General features: G+C 37.8%; 1 protein-coding gene across 5 annotated transcripts in view; it reads left to right on the forward strand.

Annotated features, from left to right (window-relative positions):
* The first annotated feature begins 4,451 nt into the window (after positions 1 to 4,451).
* The window catches only part of myom1.S (myomesin 1 S homeolog), an 89,201-nt gene continuing 65,671 nt past the window's right edge, over positions 4,452 to 27,981 (forward strand). For 4 of the 5 annotated variants that reach the window (XM_041567836.1, XM_018224183.2, XM_041567837.1 and 1 more), the window contains exons 1-6: positions 4,535 to 4,677; positions 13,695 to 13,854; positions 17,689 to 17,826; positions 19,360 to 19,573; positions 22,223 to 22,380; positions 24,535 to 24,627. In XM_041567836.1, coding sequence (XP_041423770.1) covers positions 13,721 to 13,854; positions 17,689 to 17,826; positions 19,360 to 19,573; positions 22,223 to 22,380; positions 24,535 to 24,627 — 737 coding nt within the window. In that variant the 5' untranslated portion in view covers positions 4,535 to 4,677; positions 13,695 to 13,720. Of the gene's footprint in view, positions 4,678 to 13,694; positions 13,855 to 17,688; positions 17,827 to 19,359; positions 19,574 to 22,222; positions 22,381 to 24,534; positions 24,628 to 27,981 lie in introns of all 5 variants that reach the window. The other variant, XM_041567839.1, reaches the window with a different exon arrangement.

Genomic DNA, 27,981 nt, shown 5'->3' on the forward strand with positions numbered 1-27,981 from the left:
GTCGGAAATGTATTCTTCAGCAAATGAAATGCATGCTCAATTGGGTTCAGATCAGGTGACTGACTTGGCCATTCAAGAATATTCCACTTCTTTGCTTTAATAAACTCCTGGGTTGCTTTGGCTGTATGTTTCGGGTCATTGTCCATATTTATTATGAAACACCTCCCAATCAATTTGACTGCATTTAGCTGGATTTGAGCACACAGTATGTCTGTGAACACCTCAGAATTCATTTGGCTGCTTCTGTCCTGTGTCACATCATGGATAAACACTAGTGTCCCAGTGACACTGGCAGTCATGCACGCCCAAGCCATCACACTGCCTCCACCATGTTTTAAAGATGATGTGGTATGCTTTGCATCATGAGCTGTTCCATGTCTTCTCCATACTTTTTTCTTGCCATCATTCTGGTAGAGGTTGATCTTGGTTTCCTCTGTCCAAAGAATGTTTTTCCAGAACTGTGCTGGCTTTTTTAGATGTTTTTTAGCAAAGCCCAATTTTGCCACTCCTAATATTGTAGCAATTTCTCGGATAGGTTTTTCTGTTTTTGCAGCTTAAGCATGGCTTGTTTCACCTGCATGGAGAGCTCCTTTGACTGCATGTTGTCTGTTCACAGCAAAATCTTCCACCATACAAGCAACTCAACTCATCTCCAGGGCTTTTATCTGCTTCATTGATAGACACAATGAAGGAATTGCCCACATCTGCCCATGAAATAGCCTTTGAGTCAATTGTCCAATTAATTTTGAGCCCTTTAATGAAGTGATTGTGTTAAAAAAAATACTTTAGTTCCTCACATTTTTATGCAATCTTTTTGTTCAACCCACTGAACTAAAGTCTCCTGTTTCATTTACAATTCATTGTGGTAATGCAAAGAACCAAAATTAGAAAAATGTTGTCTTTGTCCAAAGATTTATGGGTCTAACTGTAGTAACTGAAAATGTTACCATACTGGGAATAATAATGGTCCTTAGAATGGTGAGAGGTGTGGCGCTTAAAGGAAAAGTACATTGTGCCAGTGCATTTTTCAGCAAAGAGGAACATCGCCTGGGTTCCAAGGCTAGAGATTATATTCACTGGGGCTGCCATACAAATTGGGAATTTCCTTGTCTTTTAACATGTCATGTTTAGTATTATTAGGATTGAGAAATCTAAAAATACGTTTATCTTAATAACATGATGTGGTTGCCATTTGTGTGTAGCTTGTAATTGTTTAATTTCTTACATTCTGATAGCTCTGCTAGAATGTTAGATAAGGTATAGCTAAGTGCTTCTGTGCTATGGTATTTTGTTGCTGGACCTTTGCCATGTTGTTATTGTATCTTTCTATTCTGGGTCTCCATGCCATAGTCTAGTATTGTTAGGACTGTACTACTGCGTAGTTCAAAATGGGTTTGAATGGGATGTGTGACTTGTTGTGTAATGGCCAAGATTGTCCAAAGATAACGTTTATGGGTTGTGGGATATAGGTGTTTTCAAAAGATACACCAAACCCTGCTAGGGTTCAGCCGAATCCCTCAATCCAGGGTTATAAATTCAGCCAAATACTGAACCAAACCCTTCATCAGCATATGCCCAAATGTCCGCTCGCCGATTTTCTTCAATTAATAGGGGTAGGATACACCTTGGCCAGGCTGAGATCATTAACCAAATCCGGGATTCAGTGCATCCTAGTTTTTTCCTACCAACTTTCATAATCTCACTTGTAACCAAAGGCTTTTTATGGACATAAAGCTGCTTTCACCTAGACATTTTACGGTTTCAATAATTTTTTATTAAGTATTTCCAAGTATACATAGTCATATTAATGACATTATACAGTAATGTTCTCTTGTTACATAAAACATAAATAATAAACATGAGTCATATGATCTATAACAACAATGTTAATATTTACATAATAACTGAGGTACTGAGGTATATATTATTCTATAGCTTTAAACCCTATTTATAGAAGTACTATCAGGGTGTTGCAATTAATCCTATCTTGTCTATTAGTATCTAAACTAAACTGAACTAAACTAAACTATACTAAACTAACATTCTAAACTAAGTTGCTTTGTTAGGTCCCAAGGTGTCTATTAGAGTCAGTTGTTCTTTATAGGCTGATCAGGAATAATATCCAACAAGGCCATAGATCATTTTTTACCCTAAAGTGAGGAGGCTTAAATTTCTTAACATTTATATAAAGATGTATATGTATACATCCCAAGGGCTCTAGAACTCCAAAAGCGTGGATTCAGTATAGATAGTAGGCCATAGGCTCGCCCTTCTCAGGAATGATTGTAAATCACCTAGACATTTTACTAAGTACATTTGGTTAGAAAATGTATTTTTTTGTTTTTTTGGGACAGAGCCCATCCCTACATCACTCTAAATAAGGTTGTGCAAGAAACACTGAGCATGCTTTGGGAACTACTAAATATATTCTTTGATCAGTTCATTATATTGTCAACTGCCCAACTCAGTAGTGAGGATCAGCAGTCTCACAAGTTCTCTTGTTCCTGCCTGTTGATTTAGGAATGTGGCATTGCTTCCAAACCCAAAGAGAGGGCAATCCTATGACAACTGACCTTCAGTTCATATTGACAGTATTTGTAAACAGTATCTAAGCCGAAATGGGTTTTTATTTTGCATATATGAATAATTTGTTCAGGTATTGATAAGAGAGGAACATTTTAGATAAAAAAGGGATATTTTAGAATAATATATTTATATTTTAAATGATTTTGTTCTACTCTTTGTCGGGTACATCTGAAGTAAGGGCACAAGACACCTGAAATGATTGATTGGTATGATTATCATACCAATCGGATGTATGAGAAAAGTGGCTGTCCATGATTGGAGACTGTATGTAACTGCATGCTGTGGATTCTGATTGCTAGTCTACTGTGCACAGTTCAATCATCTTAACCTTAGTAATAAAGTCCAGCAAAAGGGCAGAAGATATCAGATCCAAGTTCACCATATGTATTAAGTGGAAGTTTGACACTAGAAAGGTAGGATGTCCCAAGGAATGAGCAGCAGAATGGTGAATCAACTGGTCAAAAGAGGTGGCCAATAATGAGACATTAAAGTGCCATTAAAGTGGACCACAGACTCCCAGACACAAAAAGCTGTATAATAAAAGTCATTTTCAAATTGAACATGAAATCCAATTTCTATTTTTTATTAAAGCATTCATAGCTGTTGTAAGTTAATTTAAAAATCTCAGCTGTCAATCAAATATTGCCTACCTAGGCATAGAGGCAGGGCAGACAATTACTTTCACTTTCCATTCAGCACTTCCTAGATGTCACTGCTCTCCCCACATTCCCCTGTTCTCTTCACCATTTAATTGTGTAGCCAGGGCATGGGAATGGACATCAGGTCCCCCATTCTGGTGCACAAATACAATTCTGAGATGATGCAAGGCTTGCCTTAATAGCAGTGTCCACAAAATGGCTCCTGCCTGCTTGCTATAATTATGAATTCCCAGATTGAAGGAAACAAAATTCAGATAATTTATAAAGTGTAATTAAAGTTAATTTTGCTTGACTAACGTGATAAAATAGGATTTTCAATATTTTTTTTGGGTGACAGGTCCCCTTTAAGTCTACTAGAAAGTCATGTAAACATTAAATAAACCCAATAGGTTGTATTTGCTTCCAATAAGGATTCATTATCCCTTAAAATGGATAAATGGAGTTTATGGGAGCCAGACTTTCTTGATAACGGGTTTCCGGATAATGGATCCCATACCTGTACCTTTAATGAAAGTGGTTCTTGGCGCAACTCACTGCAGGGAAAAGAGTAAGTTGCACTAAATTCTAAATGAAAAATGTACATAGGTTAACCTAAATATATGGCGTGTTGAGGCCCCAAAAATAATGCATGAAGCAGTACAATGGGCATATTCCATTATATAAGCCACTTATTAAGGATTAATCATTAAATGTTACTGTAAAGGGGTTTGTTTATAACTGTTGTGGCCTCTTTAAGAACTGTTACTTTTTTTAACTTTATTGCTTCCTTAACACTTGTAGATATTCTTTTTATTGAAGCCCAGAATATAGATATTTGATCTGTGTATTTGTGCCATATATTTTAATCTCCAGTTAAAGTGAACTCAGGCAGGGCCACTATTTGGGAATGTGTAACCTACATGGCAAGCCCCATTGCTCTGTGGGTTCTGCGAGAGATCACCCTCTTCAGAAAGGACACAATCATCTGTATTTGCAGTTAGTCAGTTTGCCACTTGTGCAAAGCTGTTACTGAAAGGTTGGCATTTCTACCACCAGATTTCTTAGATTCCCAAATAAAGCGCTCTAGTTAGGTGAATGGTCTTGATTTAACCTGTTAATTCCTGAAAGGATATGCCATACACCGAAGCAGTGTTAGTTCAGACATGGTATTACTGCTTCACTAGAGGCACAAGTTGATATGAGGAGATATCAGTGTGTCTCTGTCCCTCTCCCTCCCTGTGCTGCTATATTTATCATGCCTTCTGGCCATAAATGGCTTGGACTGGGGATCTGACATTCCACTGACACCAAGCATTATTTTTGCACTGGACTCACAAGTCCAGTCCATAGTACTGGTGTCTGCAAACTCTTTGCTGGTTTCAACTTTGCTGGATTTTATTTTCTTCTGTACACTGTTTCCAGGTCTGCCCCAACTGCATTATCCTACACCCAGGTAAGCGGCACAAGGCTCTGTACTCAGATATCACCTTTCTGTAATCAGTAAACTCTGCACTTAACTCTGCACATTCCTACAGTTACCAGGGCTTCTTATTTGGCAGGGACCATAAACTTGTCCTCCATTTCTATTGCAGCTTGGTGTCTTTATCAAAGTAGAATGATGTTTGATAAGTGCTTCTTTATTATGATCCAAACTTATTTTGATATCAGGCAGAACTAATGGAACTGTTCTATTGTTACATATGAATTTCTTCATTAATACTTGGGAGTCATGTTGGTTATTAGACTTTCATCACACAGCAATGTTTACATTATCTAGCAAGGCCATTTGGAATTGTAATATACTAATTAAATATGTTTATTTAAGCTTTTTTGTAAACAATTCTATAAAATTCGCAAATAAAATAAAAATTGGGTTTTTTAACATAATTTTCTACTTTCTATGTTTTAATAATGTGATTCTGTTTGCGGTGATTACAAGACAGAATTAAAGGTTTTATCTGAGATACATTAGAATGTTACCGTGTGGTTCCTTTGCTTCTTGCCTGTTGCTAATGTTGTTGGAACTGAAAAGCATTTGCTCAGGATAGCACTGACCAGCTGAAAGAAGAGACAGCTGAACTCATCACATAGACAGAAAGGAGAAGGCAGAGACACAGAATTGTGGGTATATGTGCGCTGGACTAAATTTGTATTCTGATTTGGTACACAAATATAAATTGTCACTTCAGATGGCTTTCTAGTTATGCAGTGAAATTCATTTTTGTTTGCTGTTTGCTACGCAGAAAATCAACACACCAGGCCCTCTGAAATATCTGGTCTTATGCTAGTAATATGGTCTATGAAAAAGGTAATATCAAAGAAGTGATTTATAGTATAATATTTTGTATCCGACTAATAGGATCAATAGGCTCTAATCTGATCTGACCAACCGGCATAAAAGCGGTGAGGAATGCCAACATTTGTAGAATTGAATTGTCTTTTGGCCTACTATGGAATACTGTAGAAGCTGAGATCAGATTTAGAGTAACTTTAAACATTAAATACATATTTTATGAATCATTAATTATATTTGCAAAGTACATTTAAATGTGCAGTGGTCACAAAGAGCCAATAACACAACTAATAGCCACTATTTTGCTTTTAACTTGGGCACTACTGGATACAAAAGGCTCCTTTTCTGTAATTAGGCAATGCTCCATGACAAGTCTTGGTGTAGATACAAAATAATACAAAAATGATTGTGTAAATTAAAACAGAAATTGTAGAATATGTGAATTATTTATTGGTCTCCAAATTTCATCAGAGGCACCATCAAGGCAGATATGGAGGACTATCTTGTATAAAGGTGCATGTACAGATGAACTTCATATCAACGGGGTCTTGTCTATAAATTCTGTTGGATGAATGCATTGTAGGTGATGGAATTAAAACACCTGTACCTTGCTCTTGTTCTACGTGTGGCTTTAGTTATGTGCTGCATAATTAGGGAGTTTTTATATGGCTCAATATTTTTTACACAAAGGTTTTTCTGCCTCTTAAAGTGGACCTGTCACCCAGACACAAAAAGCTGTTTAATAAAAGTCCTTTTCAAATTAAACATGAAATCCAATTTCTATTTTTTATTAAAGCATTTATAGCTGTTGTAAACTCATTTAAAAATCTCAGCTGTCAATCAAATATTGTCTAACCTTCCTCAGACAATTACTTTCACTTTCCATTCAGCACTTCCTAGATGTCACTGCTCTCCCCACATTCCCCCAGTTCTCTTCACCATTTAATTGTGTAGCCAGGGCATAGGGATAGACATCAGGTCCCCCATTCTGGTGCACAAACAAGATTCTGAGATGATGCAAGGCTTGCCTTAAAGGAACAGTATCATCAAGAAATGAAAGTGTTTTAAACTAATGAAAATATAATGCAGTGTTGCCCTGCACTGGTAAAGCAGCTGTGTTTGCTTAAGAAACACTACTATTGTTTATATAAATAAGCTGCTGTGTAGCAATGGGGGCAGCCATTCAAGGCTGTTTCTGAAGCAAACAGATCAGATTTACCAGTGCAGTGCAACACTACATGATATTTTCATTACTTTCATTTTTTGGTGCTACTGTTCCTTTAATAACAGTGCTCACAAAATGCCTCTTGCCTGCTTGCTATAATTATGAATTCCCAGAACGAAGGAACCAAGATTCAAATAATTTATATAGTGTAATTAAAGTTCATTTTGCTGGACTGATGTGATAAAATAGGATTATGAATATTTCTTTTTGGGGTGACGGGTCCCCTTTAACCACTATACAACAACAAAGATTACCCAATTGTAGGCCAGCCCTACAGCGCCGTTTCTGACGAAGCAATACCGCCCCCCCTCACCGGCTTACCTGTCGGGAGGGGAGGCAGGAACACTATTGCGGAGAGCGCAATTGCACTCTCTCGCAATAATACAGCCGAATTTCCAGGTTTAAAAAACGGAAATTCGACACTTAAAGGTGCAGGAGCGGCTTTTTGTCGCCCCTGGAATCCTCTCTGGAGCTGCCACCTGAGACGAGCAGCTCAGGTCGCCTCATTGGCGGAGTGCCCCTGCAGCCCTATTTTGGATTTATATTCCTTTCAGTTTTATTACAGTTTTGTTGGAAACTGAACATTAGTATCAAAGGTCAATATGATGACTAGAGTTCCAAGAATGTGGAAAAAAAGTAAAAATTTGTTTGTAAGGGTTGTACATAAGCATGGACATGCTTTCCCTCAGTTGTGATCCATGACCACCAATCAGCTGTTTGTTTTTTCTGCTCTGTCAGTTATGAACAATAAAACAAAAGCTTACAGGGCTTGGGCAAACTTTGTGTGTGTGGGCCCCACCGGTCCAGGACTGCATCATGCACAGGACTGGGGCATCCACAGTGGTGCAGGAGTTGTGTGATGGGGTAGAGGGGGTATCCGCAGATAGGGTGGTGGGACCTTGAGATGACAGCCCCTTTGGGCCCAGGACACCCCAGTTCGACAATGTCTGCATTACTCTGTAAGCTGTCCTGTAGAGTGCAAGCTCATATGACCCTGCCCTTTAAATGTACAATTTGGCCTATTTATGTGTGGTCTTGATTTGATTTCCTTTATGCAGCACTTTAGAGTATGTAGCGATTAAGTGGGTGCTTTATCAAAGTTTGAATTTGAATTTTTACCATAATTCAAATATTCTAATTATATTTTCAAAAACTCGAATGTCTGGTATTTACTAAGCAAAAAACACTCAGCATCTAAAAGGTGGGGAGTTCAAGTAGAAGTCAGTGGGAGTTGTCCTAGGCAAAATTCAAGTTTCTGAGTTTTTTTAAATTCTGAGTTTCCTCCTAGTAGAAAAAAACTCTAAACCTCACAAATACACATTTTGATAAATTGGCCTCTAATAGATAAAAACTGTTAATGGTGTTTTTTTTTTCATTTAAATAGAACATTTCATTGAGTCAGTTACAGACATACTGTAATCATCTAGATTTTGTGAAATATACCCCATAATATATATTTATATTGGGACTGTGCTGAGGTATCAAGTATATCCGTTAAAATCTTTCTTGTTAAAAGAAATGCTACCTAGACCCTCATTGGCATGTTACTGTACAATGTGCCATAGATGAGGTTATTGTATGTGCTATAAACGATGGTACATTGCACCCACATGGCTACACACTGCACCTTGTCCATGACTTATTGCACTAGAGAAGCCAAAATATAGGGGGCATAATAAATATTCGGTACATTGACCATTTAGATAAATATACATTTGGTCATTAGTAACTTACAGCAACCAAACAAATGTTTGTTTTCAAAGAGCTGAGCAGTAAATGGTACCTGCTAAATGGTTTCTAGGAGTTACTAGACATATAGCAAAGTTAAGAACATTTAATCCCCAAAGAGATATGGGAACACTACCATGATATAGGGCCAAGGGTAATAAAAAATTAGGACTTTTTTTGTTTCATTTTGCACCTGCTCTGTCTAGAGCACCAGTTCTAGGATGGAGCATGTAAAATACAGGTATGGGATCCATTATCATGAAACCTGTTATCCAGAAAGCTCCAAATTACGCAAAGGCCATCTCCCATAGATTCTATTTTATCCAAATATTCCATATTTTTAAAAATTTCCTTTTTCTCTATAATAATAAAACAATACCTTGTGCTTGATCCAAACTAAAATATAATTAATCCTTATTGGAAGCAAACCCAGCCCATTGGGTTTATTTAATGTTTACATGATTTTCTAGTAGACGTAAAGTATGAAGATCCAAATTACAGAAAGATCTGTTATCTGGAAACCCCCAAATCCCAAGCATTCTGGATAACAGGTTTCATACCTGTACCTGTTGTGTTTCTAGTAGGACTGTCGGGTAATTGTATGAAAAATTATCAGCTAAGACCGCGTTGAACATTGGATCATGAAATATAGCTGAGCACAAAACATATTATTTATACATGTACAGAATAGAAATAAACATATTGTCAGGTCAAATATCTTCTTCTTATTATTGTTATTATTATTAATATTCATTACATGCATTTATAAAGTGTCAGCACATTCACTGTATTTTGAGAATGACACTATATGCTGCACTGAAGGTCAGACAGAAACAAAGCTGGGTGCCAATGTATTGAAACTATAGGAATTATTCAGTACTTTACAGAGTGTTGTCAGCTGTGATACAACATTTCGTATGTGACTATTCAAGACAAAACATTTTCATAAAGCTGATGAAAATGGTTTATTTCGAATGTAGAAGATTCTGATAGAAGACTATTTACTCTTGCATTTAAGACAACGAAACCAGTGTATTGTACATGAACATTCATAAATATTCACTAGAGAAACATTTGCCAGAGTTGAATGATTGGCTCACTTTTTTATTCAGCAAATGTATTTCAGGACTGTTTACGTATATGTTTTTTTATGTCACTTGTGTAGTCAGCTTAAATAAAACTATTTGTTGATGGTAATGGATTTGTTGTCAATAAAAAGGCTCGAATCAGGTGCTGCAAAGAATCTTTGTACCTATAACCAGTTACTATTGTGTGGATTGGCGTTCAGAAAATGAATCCTTTGTCCTTGTGTGCATAATTAGGTTTTCACATGAGACTTTGAAGCAGAACTGTCACCTGTAATATCTGATTTATTCAGTGGGTACCTATAGGCATCTCTATATGTGCTGCAATATTGTAGGGTCTCCATCAATTGTACAGAATTTGAATACTGTCTTCATCCACATGATAAACATTAAAAGTCAAACTTGATACTAAGGGTCTGACTCTTAGGGGCAGATGTATGAAGGGTCGAATATCGAGGGTTAATTAACCCTCGATATTCGACTAGGAACTAAAATCGTTCGACTTCGAATATCGAAGTCGAATGATTTAGCGCAAATCCTACGATCGAACGATCGAAGGATTATTCGTTCGATCGAACGATTAAATCCTTCGAATCGAAGGATTCGAAGGATTTTAATCCAACGATCGAAGGAATATCCTTCGATCAAAAAAACTCAGGCAAGCCTATGGGGACCTTCCCCATAGGCTAACATTGAGTTCGGTAGCTTTTAGCTGCCGAACTAGGGGGTCGAAGTTTTTCTTAAAGAGGTACTTCGACTATCGAATGGTCGAATAGTCGAACGATTTTTAGTTCGAATCGTTCGATTCGTAGTCGAAGTCGTAGTCGAAGTAGCCCATTCGATGGTCGAAGTAGCCCAAAAAACATTTCGAAATTCGAAGTTTTTTTAATTCGAATCCTTCACTCGAGCTTTGTAAATGTGCCCCTTACAGTCCAATACAAATAATGTCTTATATATATATATGGGTGCTTTATGGTGCAAGTCCAGCATTGGTGGAGATGCCTAGGCTAGACTTAGAAACTTGCAATTGAATAGTGAAGTAGAAAAGCATATGTCACATATATCAGGGAGAGCAATATTCATTATAATCAGAAGTGGGACCATTATAGGGATATCTTCAAGACTTTCCAGATGAAATGGAATGTCAAGGAGATTTTAAATGTCTAAAGGCTGTGGGAAGGTGAGGAATACCTTAAACTTAAAGGAAAAATGAATCCTTAACTATAGAAGTAGGGCAGAAATGTTGTACATTATGTTTTGAGCTTCTATGCCAGCCCAAAAACAAATAAGCAGACAGTATCATTTATTTTGTCAAAGCCATTTTCCAGATGGATCTAACAGTATGGGGGTTATTTATTAAAGTCAGATTTTTTTCTGGTTGGACTTTTAAATGTAAAAAATAAAATTTTTCGTGTAAAAAAAAACTTGAATTTTTCGAGATTGATTAGACCCCAATGGTGTTAAAAGTCAGAATAAAAAAGTACTTCAATTCAGACTTGCCGAGTTCAGGTAGAAGTTCCATTGGCACTGACCATCATGGCAGATGTCCCATTGACATTTTGAAGATATCCTAATCTGCACTGGGTTTTATTCAATAATCCGAAGATTTTGTGGTTTCGGGCGTCAAATCCGAAAAAGTCTCAGGTTTTGGGCCGTCAAATCCAAAAGAATTTGTACAAATTGGATTTTTTCACAATCAGCACATCTTTCTTCACAAAACTCTTTGCCATCCCTCATGGCTTCTTTGGTGTTCTTCACTTGTTATGGCTGCTGACTTTGCTGATGTAGTAGGAAGAGCAGTGAATAAGGAGATGTTGGCATACTCTTAGGGAAAGATCATCCACTAGGGGTAAATGTCGGTGAAATTTAAACTCCTTGAATATGACGTCTTTGGTTTAACAAGCTCAGCAAAACAGTCAAGCAGCTCTGAATACTGCTAAAATAAATCTAGGGTTTAACTGAACAGTAAGGGCTATGGAAATTAGGGCACATTCTGAAAATCAATGGTAGGAATGCCTCCTGTTGCCTGGCAAAATAAACGCTCAAATTTACTTTTTCTGGCTGATTCTACCTGTGACAGGCAGAATCACTTTAACTAAATGGGTGTTTAGCATTCTTTAGCAGGAGAATTAGCCCAATGTGTCACAAGTTAAAGGGTTCTTCTTATTTCTTGGGGGCCCATTTACTAACAATCGAAACACATTCCACCCAGGTCCAATAAACAGTGACTGTCTATGGCATTCTACAGCAGCCCCTCTTTTCTCTTTCTACTGTGACTTTCCATGGATATGGCTAGCAGGTATTATTTGGGGGTGTGGATGCAAGATTCCCCAGTGATTTTGTAAATCTAAACACTGGAATGTAACTATTATATCCAAATGTATTTAATCAAAACGAATTAATGAAATACTTTCAGCAAATATAGGGGGTTGAATTCGGATTTCTGCCATTTTCCCGTCTGTCCTAATGTTAATAATATTTTCCTGACATTTTATTTTGCTCTATTTTTCATAAAATCCTTTCCCTCTAGTTTTCAGAAAATCCCGATTCTAAATTCTTCCAAACTCTGCTCTAAGTTGGTTACAGAGAATAAAGAGAAAATTTCAGATTTTGATAAATAACCACCTTATAAATTCTGTAATCTTAATATTAAAACAAGGAATTGCGAAATACTTATTTTGCAGCAGATCAGTTTATTTTTGTGGAATTTGAGAGTTATTAAAAAAAATAATATTATAATCAATTAAATCATGATATGCAGTAAATTAAAAATAAAGCATGTTTGGAAACATATTTTTTTACCAAAAAAGACAAATTTAAATTTTTCATCAATACGGCTCTATGAGTAAGGGTTTGTGCCTAAGCCTCTTCCACTGTTTCATTTTCAGTTGGACATGCCATCTTAGACAATATGTTTAATTTCCAAGACCAACACTGATATAATGTGTAAGAACTGTTGCAACTTACTATGTTTGACAAGAGGGTACTTTGGCAGAAGATTAGCAAGATTATAGGACAACGATTCATTTTAGGAAAGGTTACATAATAAGCAGCAACAGAACAACCTATATCAGCTGTTTTGATATCTTACTGTATAGCCAATGTAAAGTAAATTTTGACTTTGTGATTTACGTTAGTTGTTGACTACCATTGGCAATTATGCCACGCTAACCCCCTTCCAGTCATCCCCCTGTTGGCTTCTTATAAGTGAATTACAAACACAAGACCCCTAGGTGATGATATAATTTAGGCTCTGACTAGTCACACTTAAAGAGTTGCAGGAGATGCTTAACTAAATCTGCAAACTAAGGAAGAATCACATTTGTAGTCAGGGAAAACAAAACAATTCAGTAAATATGCATTGGCAATGTTTTTACCCCACAATGTACTTTGCCCATCCTAAAGGTGGCCATAGACACACAGATATTATCTTACAAAATTAAGTTTTGTACAATATTCGGTGTGTGTACAGCAGAAGATAAGCCGACCGATATTGGCAAAAGACCTGGCCAAGTCAGAACATTTTGATTGGGTGACTTTTTTACATGCACCTAACATTTGCAAGTAAGCCCTGTATTGTTTTTGTTTTAAACAATAGGGCTTGTACTGTATCTTAATTTCACTCTCATTTTCTTGCATTAATTTCTTATATTCTTTTTTGCTCATAAGCTTCTTCTTTTTTTTTTTAAATGTCACCACTTAAAACCTGGTGCTGGTGTGTATGATGCAAAACCATGACAACATTAGTACATAAATGAACATATAATTATGAAATGCCATCACTGTTTACAAAAGCAGTCCGGGTGGCCACAAAAGTCAGACTTTTTTTGTCTTTGCCAACCATCTTCATGTGTCCTACCTCTTCATAAAGAAATCCAATCAGCCCGCAGATTAGTGGAGACAATCTGGTCAGTCAATGCATTAGGCTAGGTGCTACAAACATTATACATATATTAGTAGTTTTTCTCTTTAATAACAAATGTGTAGGTGTATGGATAGGACCTGTCACAAGAAATTGCAGAATTACAGCATGGTGCCTGAAAACATTCGTTAGTACACAATAAAAAATGTACTAATATAGTCCTAACAAATCAACAATGGAAAGGAGATAAAGTAAATAAATATGTTTTTGTACCCAGTGTAAGAGGTGAACAGAGGTGGCAGAATGTCTTTGCCCTTCTACCAAAGGCACCATCATCACTATGACCGTGGTTACCGCAGCACAGACTTACAGTCAACTCTGAGCCAGTACCAACATGAAGAGAAGCGTCGATCTGCCTCTCACAGCAGCCATCTTGGGTAATCAACACATCTTAGTCTGCTTCCTCATGCCAACTAACGTCTTACAAACTAACTGTGTATTTTGACTACTTCTTCATTAAAAATAACTACAATAAAATACTTACCGACTCTCTTCCCTTCCCTATTTGCATCTCTTATTTTAACAAAAATATGGGAGTTGCATTTGGAATAAAGTGAGTTTGTACTTGATGTGTACTGAGACTAGCATTATAATCCTTTACTTCTTGTGTGGAACTAACCATTAGGAATATCTAAAATGTCTGCAACTAAATATTTTATAAAGTATATTTGTTTGTGCAAGAGTAGCTCTGCCATAATACAGGCCAAAACAGGTTATGGGCAGCGCTGTTCAGATGCTCATAAGGTTGCAAATGTTTGTTCATCTAATGACATGCAGGTTAGGGAGCAGGAGGGGGATGCCTATGTGTATCTCCCTGCCCACCACACTTGAACCTGCTGCTGAAAAACAGACTAGTCAACAGGGAAGCTGCTGATTTGTGAGCTCTGAAACAGAGCTCAAAGACCATCATACATTTTTGACACTTGGCACCATGCAGGGAGGTCATAAATTACCTCTTTAGTGTGCTACATTAGTTAACTGCTGCATTTGCAACTTGGTTGCCACTGGCCATGTTTTTTGTGATCTCCACAGTATCCATGATTCCTGGACTTCATGTACAAGTTTCATATTATGTGACAGCGATCTAATTACAGTGAGCAGGAAAGACTTAATTTAGTGGCAAAATGCCAATCTTTATTTCACATAATAGGGTACAGGACACAATGGAACTGAAATTTCCAAACAGCAAATATATTTCCTTGGATAAGGCATATTTCATAGCCAATGTAAAAATACGAGGAAATGGGGAAAGGTATTGGTACTGGCCTCCTCCACCGCCAGTTATATGTATAGCAAAAGAATGAAAAGCCAATACCTTGATCAAATTTGGGGTGTTCCCAAATTTATTGTAGTGCTCCAGACACGTGAGTCATGTTCACTCACATGTCTGGAGCACTACAATACATTTGGGAACACCGCACATTTGATCAAGGTATTGGCTTTTAATTTTGTTGCTATATTTCATAGCCAAACCTGTAATCAATAAGGATATGGGGTACACTTGTCTTACAACTGAAGACCAAGTGAGCTTAGGTCTCCTATTAGGCGATGGTTCCATATCTTGATGCCATCTTTCTAGCATTTTAAAACTTGTGATTCTGCTTGAATAATTCAGCAGAGTAACCTCTAAATACCTGTTTGTGTTGGTCAATTTTAACATGTCTCTCTACCTTAAAATTACTTAATGCAAATCCAGTGAACGGGAGAAGGTTTAAAACTCAAAAAAGAACATATTTTACAATGATTTTGATACATCATTGTTTTAACCAATGGAAACTGACCCACAAAAGTTGTAAGGTATCTTAAGTGCCAATATTTACTCTTCACAGTGATCACAACCTTCTTTGGCATCATTAATGTCATGAAGCAGATGCCATCAGCCCCTCACTCATGATCAGGTTTGGGCAACCATGTGGCACTATGGAAATGATTGACAAGTGTTCACGAGGTCTTATATTTCAGCACATCTTTCTGCACAAAGCTCTTTGCCATCCCTCATGGCTTCTATGGTGTTCTTCACTTGTTATGGCTGCTGACTTTGCTGATGTAGTAGGAAGAGCAGTGAATAAGGAGATGTTGGCATCCTCTTAGGGAAAGATCATCCACTAGGGGTAAATGTCGGTGAAATTCAAACACCTTGAATATGACGTCTTTGGTTTAACAAGCTCAGCAAAACAGACAAGCAGCTCTGAATACTGCTTAAATAAATCTAGGGTTTAACTGAACAGTAAGCGCTATGGAATTTAGGGCACATTCTGAAAAACAATGGTAGAATGCCTCCTGTTGCCTGGCAAAAAAAACACTCAAATTTACTTTTTTCTGGCTGATTCTATCTGTGACAGGCAGAATCAATTTAAGAATTCGCCCAGTGTGTCACAAGTTAAAGGGTTCTTCTTATTTCTTGGGGGCCCATTTACTAACAATCAAATTAAGTTACATAGAGGGGCTCCACACATTCCACCCAGGTCCAATAAACAGTGACTGTCTATGGCATTTTACAGCAGCCCCTCTGGTTTCCCTTCTCTTTCTACTGTGACTTTCCATGGATATGGCTAGCAGGTATTATTTGGGGTTGTGAATGCAAGATTCCCCAGTGATTTTGTAAATCTAAACACTGGAATGTAACTATTATGTCCAAATGTATTTAATCAAAACAAATTAATGAAATACTTTCAGCAAATATAGGGGGTTGAATTCAGATTTATGGCATTTTCCCATCAGTCCTTATGTTAATAATATTTTCCTGACATTTTGTTATTTTGCTCTATTTTTCATAAAAGCAGCTCATTCGTTCCCTCTAGCTTTGAGAACAATTCCGATTCTAAATTCTTCCAAAACTCTTCCAAACTCTGCTCTAAGTTTGTTAAATCATAAACAAATATTGTGATTTACTAATTTTAACTGCAATGCCGGGGATGCCGTGTCCGTGTATTTTCATTTGTATAATTACAAATCATCGACAAAATGTGCACCAACCTGGGATACTTTTTTCTTAGCGGTTCACCACCATACACTTCTAGTATCACGTGTCACAGCATTCTCCATGCCACCCTTAAGCAAGTGCATGAATGGAAGATAAATTCTTTGTTGATTCTGTACTGGGAAGGCAGAGGCAGAGGAAAATCACAGACTGGTGCAGTTGTGAAAGAAAAGGTGTGCCAGCTCAACTTGAGACAGCTCTAACATTCCTTGTCCTTTAACCTTTAAAGCACTGGACAAAGCCCACCATGGACTTAGGGTCCTAACACACAGGGTACTTTTTTCCCCCTATGAGTGATAAAGTGCCTGACAATACTTGCCCCTTCACTTTTGTTTAAATTGCAGAATATAAAACACTGATCCCAGGTAATTGCCCAAATGCAGAACCCATGATCACCACCCTAAAGGTGGCCATACACGGGCCGATAAAAGCTGCCGACAGACTGTGTCGGCAGCTTATTGGCCCGTGTATGGGGGCCCCCGACGGGCTTCCCCGATCGAGATCTGGCCGAAAGTCGGCCAGATCTCGATCGGATGGGACAGAAAATCCCGTCGGATCGCGGCCGCATCTGTTCGTTGATGCGGTCCCGCGATCCGACCGCCCGTTTACCGAATGCTAGGATCCGATCGTTGGGCCCTAGGGCCCACGATCGGATCTGCCCGATATTGCCCACCTCAAGGTGGGCATATCGGAGGGAGATCCGCTCGTTTGGCGACATCGCCAAACGAGCGGATCTATCCATGTATGGCCACCTTAACACTGCAAAAAGCATTCATTAGTGCAGTTACCCATATCAGCCAATAAGAACTTACTTTTGTTTTCTATTGTGTAGTAGAATTCTCAGAACTTTAATATTACAGAGGGTAAATTACAGAAACCATGTATATCTTCCCAAAAACAATTTTCCCTTTTTAATGCATTTAGGAGTTCAGCAAATTAAGTTCTGAACAGGTTTAAATCATGTTTGCATTATATTAGCTGCTGGAAAATATTTCTACAGCTTTCTTGTATATGCAGTTTTACCAACAGGCACACAAGGGTGAATCCTTTTTCAGAAATACTGAACCAAGCTCAGTACATTAAATGTTTAGCTGTAAGAACCCTCTAGTGCTAAGGACATCATTAAAAGTGGTTATAATGGACAGTTTTGAGACTATGCGTAAAATAAACTTAAATGGTCTTGTGGTATTGGCACTGTGATTTGTTAATATGTATGTGGGTTTATCTTTAGCCTCAAGTCATCTTACACAATGAGAGAAGATAGATCACAAAAGCTAAGTCCCAGGGCAAAAAGATCAAAACATGTAATCCCATTTGAAGACAAAGAGAATGAAGACGTTGACTATGTGGTTCCTTTATTTAGAGGACGGTAAGTATGTTTTATATTTAATTTTAGCCTGGGTATTCAATCTCAGTGACTTTTAATGCCATGTGCCCTAGTAACATTGCCAAGCTATACATCTCAAGTTATGTAACAGCAGGATAGCATTTCACTGCCATTTCTATCAGTCTCGTAGCAAAGGAAGCACTATCCCCTTAACCAAGCATGGCTAGGGGCTGCACCAATCTTATTCTTGTTTTTCCTTTAAATTAATGCTGTTTTGTTTTTACACTCCAACACAAGTTGCAGTTGGCATGGGATCTCTATAAAGGAGTGCTTTGTGGTCATCATATAAGTATGGTGGCATCTATCATTTCTGTTAAAGGGTGGAAAAAGGGTATACCCTTCTCTTAATAGCCGTCTTCACGATAATGTTAGTATACACATATGTACATAGCTACACAACAAAACAATATTTTTAAAGGTATATTAAATAATGCACATCTCCTAATTTCCATGTTATTGAACATGATACAATACCCCCAGGCATTGTATGAGCTTATCCTTTTAGATATATCTTCTGTTTTCTAGGACAGGGTGTATTTTTTTTTAGTCCTGAAATAGTCTTGTGACTTAAACACCTGCACATTTGATTTCTGGACATAAGGCATAGGGAGAGGCCATCTAACACGGGGAATATCCCAACATAACAAAAACATGATTATAAAATAGGTCTTGGCTACATTTATAAAAGCATATGGTAGCTTGTAATAATATCAAATGTCATATAGACTGTGTCCTCAGAATAAAAGAGAACTAAATTTATTTATAATAACATGATGTCATAAAGGTGTTCCAGCTCTTTGAAAAGATCTTCATTTTCTTGTTCTGTTCTTCCATGCAAAGTGTGTGTAGGATGGTATGTACATCCCATTGTCAAATGTTTATTCATTCAATGCAAGTGGCTACATATTCACAAATAGTTAGGACCACCATATGGTCATTGGGTTAATGTGTATCTTGTGGTTTACCAACCTTATAATCATGATCTTGTAATTAAAACCCTTTTTTTTGTTGGAGATGTGTCTCATATAAAAGCCACACTTCCACTGAGATCAACCTGTAGGACCAAAGTATTGGTCAAGATTGGAATTAGTCTTGTAGATAGTTTTACCTTGACATGGTTATGATAGCTTGGCAGTTTTATGATTATGAACTTGTTGAAAAAAAATGCTTTTTGCATGTGATGTACCTTATTTTCTCAATAATTTGTTTTAGTATTGTATAATAAAGAATTAGCATGCCTAATAATGGTTAGGCTTCAGTATTAGGAAATACAAGGGAAATGTTGACACAGTGGCTGGAGGGAATGGGTCTGATTTGATCATCATCAAATACCTTTTTGGAGGTAATCCAGTGGTATTTCTATATCATATATATTGGGAGAGGGCATATCACAATTCTGGGGCTTTTTTCTGTTACATCACTGCCATGGCAATATAAAATACATAAATCTCTAAGGAACTTGACCTTAGCTAGTCTTATTTTGTTTATTTGAAAATCCCATTTGTTCCTCTCTAGTCATGAATACATGAGTGGAATAACTGATACTGAAGAACAGAGAATTAAGGAGACTGCAGGTTACGTAGCGAGAAGGAATCTGTTTGCCACTGGAGAAGGAATAAGTATGTCAAGAGCTACTTCTTCATTATCAGAACATTCAGAACACTACCAGAAAAAATCAAGAAGTGTCGAGATAAGGGAAAAGGCTGAGCGACTTGCGCTGAAAAAGACGGTAATTTAATAATCTGTAATATAAATAGCATTCACTGCTACTAAACAATACTTTTGGTTTAAGTCTTCAGTGAACAACAGAAATAATTTGATAAATGAATATAAACCATTTGATTTATTTCATGAATTAAATGTTAAATCCCAGTACAAAACAATGTTGTTTAATTGACACCCAATGTACATTGTACATATGTCTTACTGCTGTCTTTGGGAAGAATATGGAACCAGCTGTATGGCCAATGCTGATGTAATTATATCACAGTTAAGGTGGCCATACATGGATAGATCCGCTCATTTGGCGTTGTCGCCAAACGAGTGGATCTCCCTCCGATATGCCCACCTTGAGGTGGGCAATATCGGGCTGATCCGATCGTGGGCCCTAGGGCCCAACGATCGGATCCTTCACGTTCGCAAACGGGCGGTCGGATCGCGGGACCCCATCAACGAACAGATGCGGCCGCGATCCGACGGGATTTTTAACCCCATCCGATCGAGATAGATCTCGATCGGGGAAGCCCGTCGGGGGCCCCCATACACGGGCCAATAAGCTGCCGACTCGGTCTGTCGGCAGCTTTTATCGGCCCGTGTATGGCCACCTTAAGACTAAAGAAAACTGTAACATGAAACCAAGTTATAGCTTGTTGGTTTTGGTGCCCTACATTCGAGTTCAGCTTACCAGTTCTCTGTGGCTGTCAGGGCTCAGACATGGATTCAGGCACTTTCCCTAGGAGCTTGTGTAACTGCAATGCCCCCAAGTATGGAGTGAGAAGTTGTATCTTCTATGTAATCTATGTTAAAATAATTGCCACATCACACAGTGGCAATTCTTTCTCTGTGCAACTCTACCCTCTGTAAGTCACTGATCAGACTTGCGCACTGAAATATCTTTACCCTGAGTCATGTCATTGCATAGTCAGCTAATAATAATAATCCCCCGCACCAAAACGACTTATCATAAAAATCTTATAGACAACAAACCAACATCCCATAGTTGATATACTTTCAGAACCAATCATCCTACTGAACAATAAATAAACTGCAGGATCGGATTTTAAGCATTATTGGGGTTATGTAATATTAGACATAAAGTTTGCCCAAGAGCAGTAACCCATAGCAACCAATCAGCATGTTGGTCACCTGTAATGATGAGCGTATCTGTCCTGTTTTGATTCACCGAAAAATTTGCAAAACTGTGAACAAATTTGCAAAACGGCAACTTTTTCTCGCACCAAATGCATTCAAGTCAAAGGGCATTTTTCTTATGGTGACTTTGTGTTGTCCAAATGCATTAAAGTCAATGGGCGTTTTTTCCTATGCCCATTTTTTCTCTGCAAATTTTTCTGCTGCATATTTTCGCGGGAGTTTCGTGAACAAATTCGCACATGGTGAAAATCGGATTTTGCCGCAAATCCATGGCTGGTGAATAAATTCACTAGTCTCCTGTTTAAATGCAAATATCTTATTGGTTACTGCTGCTGGGCAAACTTAGTACCTTTTATTACATATGGGGGTATGTGTATAATAATAATAATATATAGATAACTTAAAGCAAGCATTGCCTTCAGTCTTGCTTTTTTATAGAAACAAGCCATTCACTGAAATAACTTGTGATACAAACATTGTGGGGCGACTAAATCTCCTCGATTCTGAGTGTGTGTCTCTGCCCTAAGATGAGCAGTAGGTAGAGTGACAATTCCAGTGCTGCTACTACAGTCTGAGGAGCGAACAATGTGGGCACTGACCATCTGAGGTATGATCAGTGCAGGGTCTTATAGGTGTGAACAAATGAAAATCCTTACAGGTGTGAACAATACTGGGGTCTTAAAGGTATGAACAATGCAGGGCTTTTACAGCCTGAGACAAGAGAACAATGCAGTGGACCTTTTAAACCTTTCACAAAGGGAGGCAATCAAAGCAGCCAAACTTTAAGGGTAAGGGCACACCTGGCGATTCAGGGAGATTTAATCTCTTCGAACAGCTTCCCCCTGTCTTCCGCCGGGTATAATGAAAAAACGCCTGCGGCATGGCACACGTGGAGCTTTGTATTCCGAAGTCGCCCTTACCCTAATGTAGGGCCACACAAGTGGGGCGGTGTGGGTTGCCAGTTGGACAGCACTGCCATAAAGCATGCAAAAAAAACATAAGGTTTATAATATATACCCATGTAGGTGAGGTGCAGTCCATTTTTACTACATAGCTGCAGCAGTTTCTTTTGCTTGGTATGCCAAACTGGGCCAAAATTTTAATTTCTTATAAACAGCTCAAAATGGGATGCCTGTAGCGGAAGAGCATGAACGACAGTCAGCTGTAGGCACCCCATTTTTATTCCGCAAATGTATGTAGAGGACCTACATTCCCTGCACTGGCAACTGCAGCCTCCACATCCATATGTTCAGAAATAGACAGTGACAATAAGGAATATGTGCAACAGTGACATCGCTCTTGCTTCAGAAAGCCTCAATACCTGTGCTAGATATGTTTGCCCTATCAACTTTAGGCTATATCGGTAATGCTAACACTTTCTGTAACCCACATATCATCCTTTGTCACTTTCTCTGTATTTCGTGCTTATGCCAAATAACTAAACCATTACATTTCTATGTTGCGTCTATTAATAGATCCATGATCACTGTAACATGTATCGTTTCAGTTAGATGACACCGAGGAATTTCACAGAAAGATAAACGAAGATATGCTTTTACACGCTCCCATATTTATCATCAAGCCCCGTTCCCATACAATCTGGGAGACGCAAAGTATCAAACTTCACTGCACAGTGAGTGGCTGGCCTGAGCCCCGTGTCACATGGTATGTTCCCAAGGGAAATGGGATATGTAAAGAATATTTATTTTACTGGAATTATTACAAAAATTATTGTTAATGTTACTGAATTAATTTTTTTTTTACCTCAAATCATGTCATTGTTTCAATACATCACTGAATATTTTTCAAGAATTAAGACAAGTTAAATTCAGTGGTATCTAAAATTAGTTAAATAATCTGTGGGGGGAAAAACTTGTATTGTAACCTTCTGTTATACTGAAGCAAGAATGTCCATTCTACATTTCTTAAACTTCCAGAATCTCTTAACTTCTTTAAGCTGCCAAGGGGAGAAAAAGTTTGCAGTTTCCTTCTGCCACTATCAAGATAAATTTAGGGGTCTGGAGTAGGCAGCAAAAACATTTGTGTGTAAATATAAATGTTCTGCTCAAATGCAAAAGTAAGGAGTGAGCGTATCCTTGGATGACCCTTAAAGGATAACTAAAGTTTAACTAAAGAAGTAGGGCAAAAATGTTGTACATCATGTTTTGGGCTTTTGTACTAGCCCAAAGAAACCACAGCACTTTAGTAAGATCTGTGCCTCCAAATATGACATGTAGGTCCCATTTACTTTCTGCTCTATGCTTCAGTTACTGAGCTTAAGGTGGCCATACACAGGCCGATAAAAGCTGCCGAACGGGCTTCCCCGATCAATATCTGTCCGAAAGTCGGCCAGATGTTGATCGGACGGGACTAAAAATCCCATTGGATCGCGGCCGCATCTGTTCGTTGATGGGGTCCCGCGATCCGACTGCCCGTTAGCCATCGTTAGGATCCGATCGTTGGGCCCTAGGGCCCATGATCAGATCAGCCCAATATTGCCCACCTCAAGGTGGACATATCGGGGAGAGATCCACTCATTTGACGAGATTGCCAAACGAGCGGATCTCTCCGTGTATGGCCACCTTTAGGGACCTACACACAAGATACTTAATATACATATATAATATATGCGTCACAATATGAGGCTGAGGCTGATTAATAAATAATTATTGGTACATGGCAGCTCAGAATCCAGAACAATTAGTATCAGAAGGTAATAATCAGCCCTGTAGCATCCGCTTTTATGACAGGAAAAACCTAATTTTCTGTTTGATATTTGCGATAACCCCTAAGCTTAGCTTTTCAACCGCTGCTCAGAGCACACTGAGCAGGTACTTATTGCAGACACTCCAGACAAAATTCAAAATGGGAAACTCATGTGCTAACTTTGAAGGCCCAACTCATTACTAGTATACTCTAGCCTTATTCATTTTCAGGGTTTAGTTCTCCATTAAGGCTGCCATACATTAATTATAAGATCCATTTGTTTGGCAAAGTCCCCAAAGGAGGGTGCAAGTAGATAATGAAGAGCTGGCACATACCAGACCACACTCCTTAAGTTGATGTAGTCAGAAATGTATTTATTTAGCAAAAAACGTCACAGCAAAGCCTTACAAGTTTCATGCCTTAGGGGCACTTAGTCTTAGCCTATGACTAAGTGCCCCTAAGGGACGAAACGCCAAAGGCTTTGCTGTGATGTTAAATTGCTAAATAAATACTTTTTTTTAACTACATCAATTTTAGGAATGTGGTCTGGTATGTGCCAGCTCTTCATTATCTACTTGCATACTATTTTCCTCCAGGAGCTGAAGGTCTGGGGATTGAGCACCTGGACCCCCATTTTCCTGGCTAAGTTAACCCCTATTCTTACTACACTTGACACTGAATGCTCCCCTATAAGCTATTCCCCAAAGGAGGGTGCTTTGTGCCTTGTGCCTTCTATATTGGCATCAGCTACTGTTGTAAAGTATTTTACTTTAGGAACTCAAAGAAGCATAAAGTATTCTGTGAGCATTAGATCCTACATTCCTCTAGGACGCCAGCCACTAAGAAGCTACTTTTTGTGACCAAACCACATGGACCCCATGTACCTAATGCACATTTAATCATTAATTGACATACACAGTGATATTCAGAGGCAATGTGCATTTGGTCTTTGTTTTGTTTTTTTTGCTTCACTTTGTAATTTCAGCAGTTACTGTATATGGTTGCTAGAATCCAATTACCTTAGCAGCTAGGCAGTGGATTCAATGATAGACTGGCAGATGAGTGAAGATATTCTAATGCCAGTTTAAACACAATAACATTTTCCTCTTCCAGGTACAAAAACAACGTGCCCATAGATACCCAGACTCACCCCGAGAAGTACAAGATTGAAGGTGGATATGGAATTCACTCCCTGGAGATATTCAAGTGAGTGAGAGAGAGACAAGTTACAGATGCAACAAGTAGCAAAACAAGAGTCTGACATTTGCTCGTGACAGAAGGGCAGGTGGCAGATGGAGCTGGGTATTTATGTAAAGTACCTTGGAAGAAGCAGCAAGCTAGCTAATAATAGATGAAAAGCCCACAACAAGTCGGCAATAGGAAAGTATCTAGGAATAATAGGAGATGACAAGCTTGGCTGGAGCACTCAGTGAAACATAAGTGGCTGCAAAGACTAATGTTACTGTTTATAAAACTCTTGTTTACTTCTAGGGATTATAGGGGTTCAAACTGAAACTTTGTATATATCATGTTAGGACCCACCTTTAGTAGGGGCTAATTAATAAAAAAGTTTTATTAGAAACAGCAACAATTTATAAAGAGAATTCATGTTCCAACTTACAAATTCTACATAAATTGTGTATATTAACTTTTCTTTGGTAAGAGAGTGAAGGTTACAAGAGAACATTCATGGAGTGTAAGAAATGCAAGTTTTACAGGCAGCATGCTGAGGAATTCCTTACTAAAGAGACAGTTTATGTGAATTCCCACCGAGAGAGGGAACATTAGGTCTCATTTTTGCCTGTAGTGGCAATTGTGGTCATTTAAAAATGGACACACTTGTTGAGCATACTGATGCCATTTATTAAAGGTACTTGCACCCTATTGGGATTATGTAACAAAAGGCACTAAGTTTGCCCAAGGTCGGTAACCCATAGCAACCAATCAGCAGGTAGAATTTAGTGGTCACCTGTTTAAATGCAAACATCTTATTGGTTGCTATAGGTTACTGCTCCTGGGCAAACTTAGTGCCTTTTATTACATATGGAGGTAAGACTCTTGAAATGCTTAGCTTATTGTTCAAAATGCGTAGGTTCCCCTTATGCTTGGATGGGTTTTCTCTGGCTGTTCCGCCTTCCTCCCACACTTCCAAACAAAGATTTTATCTCCACTTAAAATCTAGGGCACTATCTCTGTAAAGTTCTGCAGAATATGTATATACTACGCAATAGCCATGAATATCCTGTAAATTATATCCTTAAAAATGGTGCTTAGTGATGTCATTGGTTATAATCGGTGCTTCGTGATGTCATTTCAGACTAAAACTTGTGTATAATAATAAAAAATGTACCCCCTGTTGTAAAATATGGGGATACAGGTATGAGACCTGTTATCCAGAATGTTCAAGACCTGGGATAAGGGATGTTTCTGTAATTTGGATCTGCATACCGTAAGTCTGCTTAAAAATGAAATAAACCTCCAATAAGGATTAATTATATCTTAGTACTGTTTTATTATTACAGAGAAAAAAATAAATAATTTTTTAAAAAACATTTTCTAAATTTTTCTATTAAAATAGAGTGTATGGGAGACAACCTTCCTGTAATTCAGAGCTTTCTGGATAACAGATCCTAAACGTATTAAAAGTCACCTCAGAGCTCCATGAGCTGTATAAATGCACAGTGTACCTTTATATGGTTATGGAACTCCTTGGTGACTTATACTATCCTTTTATTTTAGACTAGGGAGTACATTTTTTGCTATATAAATGAGCATAATAATACTAAGGGGCAGCTTTAATATGTGGTACAAAAATGGTGACAAAATTTGCCACATATGACGAAGTTTCACCATTTAAAATGTTGTGGTTTTTTATTAGATCAACTTATAAAGGTCTTAAGTTATATACAATAATGGCGTTAAATCTGACATTCACACAGGGTAACAAAAAACACAACATGCTAAATTCACCATTTATTGTACACAGTGTACACAATTTTTCTGCCAAATCTCATTGTACATAGCATAATAGGTAGTTTAAGGCCCATAAATATTTCATTGGTGTGATGCTAGTGGTTGTAGTTCAGCAGTAGGGTAGGGCAGCATATTAGATACCAATAATGCAGTGTTAGAAAATAGTATTATTTGAAAGGGCAATTTAACTTAGCCAATAACATTTCTAACATCATTCTAAGGGTGAAAGCCTATTTCCAATGTACTTCCAATGTAGCCCTGTCAACAACTTATACTGCTAGGTGAAATCAATACTGCTGCTAACATAGGTCTCTACTTCTTATTATTTCCAAGAACTCTACACGTCTGTTGCATGTATACACATAAAATATATATATATATATATATATATATATATATATATATATACACACCTGTATATACACCACTGTTCTTATTTGTGAGTATATAGTTTGGACCACAATAAACATATAATTTGTCTCATTGAGGAGAATCATACTATAAAATAAAGTTATTCGTTATCAAGTGCTAAGCTCTATTGTAATAGCCCAATCTCCTAGCAAGGGTTTTGTGGTTTACATGTCCCTGTGTCTGCCAAATTCCTCTTCTATTTATAGGCCCATAATAAATTCCTGGAAAATCTGTCACAATGGTTTAGAAATTAAAACATAGCGGATCCCAAATTAACATTTTACAGCTGGCACTGGGAGGGAAATACAGAGAATAATTCCTGCTGCCATGATCACTACCCTGTCATACAAGTCTATTGTGAAGTCAGGCTTCTCATACAATCCAGCATTAAACATCAAGCCCAATAACTGAAAGTATTATACACATGTACTGTAGAAGCCAAGGCACACTATTAAATAAATAGCTGGGAATTGCATTTGCTCTGTTGTACATCTGTAGTATGGATTGGCAGATTTGTCAGTACTATGGATGACTTCTATTGTTTAATAGTATTAGACCGCACCATCAAAAAGGTAATCTTCTTTAAAAGCCTTTATTGAATTAAAGGGTACTTGTCACCCAGACATAAAAAGCTGTATAATAAAAGTCCTTTTCAAATTAAACATGAAATCCAAATTCTTTTTTTTATTAAAGCATTCATAGTTGTTGTAAACTCATTTAAGAATTTCAGCTGTCAATCAAATATTGCCTGCCCCTCCTCTATGCCTTAGGCATAGAGGCGGGGCAGACAATTACTTTCACTTTCCATTCAGCACTTCCTAGATGTCACTGCTCTTCACACATTCCCCCATTCTCTTTACCATTTAGTTCATGGGGATGGACATCAGGTCCCCCATTCTGGTGCAACAATAAGATTTTGAGATAATGTAAGGCTTGCCTTAATAACAGTGTCTACAAAATGGCTTCTATCTCCTTGCTATAATTATGAGTTCCCATACCCAAGGAAACAAGATTGAAATAATTTATATAGTGCAATTAAAGTTCATTTTGCTTGACTAATGTGATAAAATAGATTTTTTTAGGGTGACAGGTCCCTTTTAAGGGTTCTGGCTGGGCCCCAGCAATGTTTCAGACCAACACCGGTAGCTATCAAGCTTAATGAATTAATAAGCTTGA

This window comes from Xenopus laevis, chromosome 6S (assembly GCF_017654675.1).
Source record: "Xenopus laevis strain J_2021 chromosome 6S, Xenopus_laevis_v10.1, whole genome shotgun sequence".
In the NCBI taxonomy this organism is placed as follows: Eukaryota; Metazoa; Chordata; class Amphibia; order Anura; family Pipidae; genus Xenopus; species Xenopus laevis.